This window comes from Panicum virgatum, chromosome 3N, assembly GCF_016808335.1.
Source record: "Panicum virgatum strain AP13 chromosome 3N, P.virgatum_v5, whole genome shotgun sequence".
In the NCBI taxonomy this organism is placed as follows: domain Eukaryota; kingdom Viridiplantae; phylum Streptophyta; class Magnoliopsida; order Poales; family Poaceae; genus Panicum; species Panicum virgatum.
In genome coordinates, this window is record NC_053147.1 from 21149263 (window position 1) to 21154650 (window position 5388).

The 5388-nt window shown below is 55.6% G+C and overlaps 1 protein-coding gene across 1 annotated transcript; it reads left to right on the forward strand.

The window, feature by feature from the left end:
* Positions 1-1763, forward strand: LOC120665028 (UDP-glycosyltransferase 73C4-like). The gene has a single exon (XM_039944442.1). It carries the CDS (start codon positions 57-59, stop codon positions 1506-1508), a length of 1452 nt encoding a protein of 483 aa, XP_039800376.1. The 5' UTR covers positions 1-56; the 3' UTR covers positions 1509-1763.
* Positions 1764-5388: the final 3625 nt, after the last annotated feature.

Sequence of the window (5388 nt, forward strand, 5' to 3'; positions counted from 1 at the left end):
CTACTCCGGCTGCCCCAGCCAGCCAAACCACCGGCGGAAGATTGCAAGGAACCATCATGGCCTCCCCTCCGCCGCGGAGCGAGAAGCTGCGGGTCCTTCTCATCCCCTTCTTCACCAACAGCCACATCGGCCCCTTCGCGGACCTCGCCTTCCACCTCGCCGCGGCCCGGCCGGGCGCCGTCGAGGCCACCGTCGCTGTCACCCCGGCGAACGTTCCGGTCCTCCGGTCAGCGCTCGCCCGGCGCGGCCCCGGCCGCCACGCCGAGGTCCAGGTCGCGACGTACCCGTTCCCGTCCGTGGACGGCCTCCCACCGGGGGTGGAGAACCACTCCACCGTCAGTGCTGCGGACGCGTGGCGCATCGACGCCGTCGGCGGCGACGAGCGGCTGATGCGCCCGGGGCACGAGGGCCTCATTAGGGACTGCTCGCCCGACGTGGTCGTCTCCGACATACTCTTCCACTGGAACGCCAGCATCGCCGATAGTGTCGGCGTGCCGTGCGTCACGTTCCACGTCATCGGGGCGTTCCCGATGCTAGCCCTGTTCAGTTTGATAGGTGCTGGCGCGACTGACGGGGTGCTGACTCTTCCCGAGTATATGGGACCGGACATTCAGATCCCAGTAACCGAGCTGCCTGAGGAGGTGAGGAGCCGGCGTCGACCAGAGGACGTCCGCGCCGAGGGAGCCAAATTAAGTTCAGCTCACAATAGCTGCTTCGGTCTCGTCGTGAACACTTTCTTCGATTTGGAGGACAGGTACTGTGACATGTACGTGCGTCACATGAAACGCACCTACTTTGTCGGGCCTGTGTCACTGCCGCCACCATCGCAGCTAGCCGCCGGCGACGATGGCTCAGGGTGCATCGAGTGGCTGGATAGGAAGCCAGCCCGGTCGGTCGTGTACTTGTGCTTCGGCAGCTTGGCTCACGTATCCAAGCCTCAGCTTCGCGAGCTCGCCCTCGGGTTAGAAGCCTCCGGGAAGCCGTTCTTGTGGGTGGTCAGGTCGGAGGCATGGGTGCCGCCAGAGGGGTGGGAGGAGCGCGTCGGGGACAGAGGGATGGTCGTCACAAGGTGGGCCCCACAGACGGCGATCCTTGCACACCCGGCGGTGGGTGCGTTCGTGACGCACTGCGGGTGGAACTCGGTCTTGGAGACGGTCGTGGCCGGCGTGCCGGTGCTGACGTGGCCGATGGTGTTCGAGCAGTTCATCACTGAGAGGTTCGTGACGAAGGTGCTGAAGATAGGCGAACGTCTGTGGCCGGAGGGTGCCGGCGTGAGGAGCACGAGGTACGAAGAGCACGAGCTGATCCCGAGCGAGGCAGTGGCACAAGCGGTGGGCAGGTTCATGGAGCCCGGAGGGGTAGGGGACGCCGCGAGGAGCAGGGTCAAGGAGCTCTCCGCGAAGGCTCACGCGGCCATGGAGGAGGGTGGGTCCTCGCACGGCGACCTGCGCCGCCTGATTGATGATCTCATCCAAGAAAGAACGGCTGGCGCAGGGACGACAGTATGATATTCTGGTTTTAGCTCATGAAGCGTCTCATTTTTTTTTAAGAATAAGTGTGTCTCGTTTATTTGTCTGTTTTCGGTTTGGATTTTCCACTGTTTGGTTAGTAAGGTCCAGTACATCTAAGCTTGGCATCAGGTAACGTACCAGCACGGGTTTAAACAGCTATCACATCTTCTTTTTAGACTATGGAATGTAATGTCACGGAATAATATGCAATAGATTTTCTAAAATGAGATTTTATTGATCTCTGGTGACCAACAGTTGCTTGCCATTGTGCAATCAATGGGTACCCTTATGCCAGCAACTTACGGAGTACTGCTAACCATCCCATTTTTTAGGGACAAAATTCGAGCATATACCAATTTTCTGTGCTCGGTTGAATACATGCGGGCATGGCTGTGTACAAAGTACACAACAGAAATTAAACAAAGAGACAGGAATACAGATTTTACTCATATTTTAGAAAAATACAAATAAGGTTCCCGATATATATGCGCTCCACAGGTTGCCTGGTGCCGGTGGTGATCTGATTTGGGCGATGTGGTCTTCTGATTTGTAGAGCCTCAAAAAGCTCCCGATTAATTATCTCCGCAAGTCTAACTTGCTAGAGTACCTACAATTCTATCACTGTGATCGTCAACTTCGGCCTTCTCGTTCTCCATGTGTGGTGGTGGTGGTGTAGATGGCATCATCGTCATCCATAGCTTCGTCAGTTCATGGGACGGGTGTAGCGCAGCTGGGATATCAACAGCATCCGCGTGAGTCGTCCAGTCTCTTCGATCTCGAACGTACGTAGAGGTGGGTAGTCACGAGTCGGACTGATGAGACGTCATGGCAGCAACTGCTTGTATACCTTCATGCATGGCACCGTAGCTTTTTATCTATTTTCGTTTTTCGTTTTCCACTGTTTGGTTAGTAAGCTCTAGCATATCTAGGGGTGGTAAAGGGCCCAACATTTTGAACTAGAAAATCTAAGGATCGGGTCCTAAAAGGGCCGGGCTCTAAACATATGTATTTTTGAACTAAAAATTTTAAGGGCTTTATTGGGCTGTGAAGAGGCCATTAGGGCCATGGCCCATTACCACCCCTAAGCATATCCGAGCTTGGCATCAGTGCATGGCGTCTGCAAATGTGTTTTCAAAACAACCAAATAATATATTGCAAATGTGTTTTCCAAACGGTTTAAAAGCAATGCTTGTAGGCACTCTTAGTGCCATACAACAGGAAGAACACATCTTGAAGGCCGCTTCCGCAAGGCGATGCTCCCGCTCGTACACCACGGATCCAGCTGACGCTCCTTTGAATCGGTGAGGTGCACACATCCTCGGGTGTTGCCGTATCGAGGGAAGGGCAGAAGGTGAATGGGGGAGAAGAGAGGTAGACAGTGACAGCTTCATGGTCGACGAGATAGCGGCGGCGCGTACCTCGTGTTTTTCGTCCTCGGTGTCGTCGCGCCGGATCCCAACGGAGGCGGCGGGGCCCTAATGACCATCTCCTCTACTGCCGCCTCTGCACCCTTACCCTGGCCCCGCACAGCATTAGGCTTTCACGACCGTTGTGGGCTCCCTCGTTGCCCACGTCAAGATATCGAGTTTTGCAAGGCAAGTCCTGGTGCGCCCGCCCACGGCTTCAGCCCCCTCATCGGCCGCACCGCGCCATAGAGTCTAGCAAGGCGAGCTTCCCGCTAGCCGTCGTCGCGGGGCCTATGCTCATTGTTTTTTTTGACAGCCAAACGGGGGGGGGGGTTCCCCACCTGATTTTCATATTTCATTCATTTGACTCATGAGTCAGATTGTACAGCAGAAATGGGGCATCGGGGGGGGGGGGGGGGGGGTGAAATCTATTACAGTTTGTTACATGGGGGAAACACAGGTTACACCAGGACTCGATTACTCCAGCGTCCGCCCTAGGCAGGCGCCATGACCAGAGGCGCACATCTTCGTTGCAGTTGCGCAAGAGTCGTTGTAGGCAAGGCTCGGCGCCGTCGAACACAACCCGGTTGCGGTGCTTCCAGATGTTCCAACAGCATAGGAAGAGGAAAACCGACCCGTGGGGATTCGGGGCGGGGCTTGATGCTGTGAGAGATTGTAGTGCTTCGACGGTTGCATGTGCATTTAGCTCAAAACCAACTTGTCGCCAGAAGGCCACCGCCACTGGGCAGTGGAAGACGATGTGGTCCTTGTCATGCCGCCAGAGCCGCCACCCCCCCCCCTCCCGAGGCATATCCGCATGCCGATGGACGCTGGAAACGGTCACCACCGGCAGTGCTCTCACCTTGCTAGTCGCCATATTTGAGGGAGAGGAGACGGGGAGACGGGAGAGGAAAGGGAGGGACGAAGGGAAATGGGTGGATGGGCAAGGAGTTGAGGAGTCGAGGGCAAGGGCGCGTGCGCTGGCCACCGAGTGTGCGGGCTTGCGGGGGCGAGGGATGCGCAAGTGAAAGAGGGGGTGTTTTGGAATAGGGACTTAAAAAAAGTCTCAGGGACTTTTTAGTATTTAGAAGTATTAAATAAATGTTAATTATAAAACTAACTGCAGAACCCTGGGGCTAAACTGCGAGACGAATCTAATGAGGTATCTTAATCCATGATTAGCGAATAGTTACTGTAGCATCACTATATCAAATTATGAATTAATTAGACTCATTAGATTCGTCTCGCGAAAAAGCACTCAGCTGTCAAAAAACATTTATAAACAGATTTTATTTAATACTATAAAATAGTAAGATTCCTTTTGATGTGATAGGGACTTCTGAAAAAAGTTGGGATCCAAACAGCGCCAGAAACGGTGGGATGATCCAAATAACAGTAGCCGTTGGGTTTTAGTGAGGAAGAGACAGAAGATCTAAGAATCGATGGAGTTGTTTTGTTGGGTGTAAGAAATGGGGTGGATGGAGGAATGACATCTCACTGGGGTTATTGAATGGGGTGGACCTAAGAAAGATAAAAATGGTGGATTTTTATAGGAGCAGAGAAAAATTCAGGTGAGAAGTTAATCAGAGGTCGCACGGGTGAAGCGGTTCCGCACATCTCGAAGAGGTTGCTATTAAGGGATCCCTGGTGTGGCACACGCAAGCCGCCATCCTCGCTAGCAGTCGGCCGCTTCTACAAGGTGATGTTCCCGCCAGCAGTGCATCGCAAACCCAACTGACGCTTCTCTGAATCGGTGAGGCGCGCACATCCTCGGGTGTTGCCGCATCAAGGGAAGGGCAGAAGGTGAATGGCGGAGAAGAGAGGTAGACGGTGACGGCTTGATGGTCGACAATGATAGCGGCGGCTCGAACCTCGTGCTTCGCGACCGCGGCATCGTCGCGCCGGACCCCAATGGAGGCGGCCCGGACCTAATCATCGTCTCCTCTACCGCCGCCTCCGCACCCTCACCCTGGCCCCGCACCGCATCAGGCTTACGTGCTCGTTGCCCATGTCGCGTCGTTGAGTTAAGCGAGGCGAGTCCTGCCGCGCCCATCCACGGCTTTAGCCCCCTCGTCGGCCGCACCGCACTGTAGAGTCGAGCGAGGCGAGCCTCCTGCTAGTCGTAATCGTGGGGCCTGTGCTCATTGTCATGCCACCGGTGAGCCCGCCCCAAGGCAGATCCGCGTGGCAATGGCCGCGTCCTAGCAACGCCACCAGCCACCAGAACCGGCCACCGCCGACCGTGCTCTCGCCTCTCCAGTCGCCAGATTTGAAGGGGAGACTGGAGAGGAGAGTGAGGTACGCGAGAGAAATGCGAGGACGGGTGAGGAGCGAGGAGTCGAGGAGTCGGGGCCAGGGGCATGTGCGCTGGCCGCTAGGTGTGCGGGTCTACGGGGGCGTGGGATGCGCCGACAAACGAAGCTGTGCGATGATCCAAATAACAACAGTTGTTGGATTTGAGTGAGGAAGAG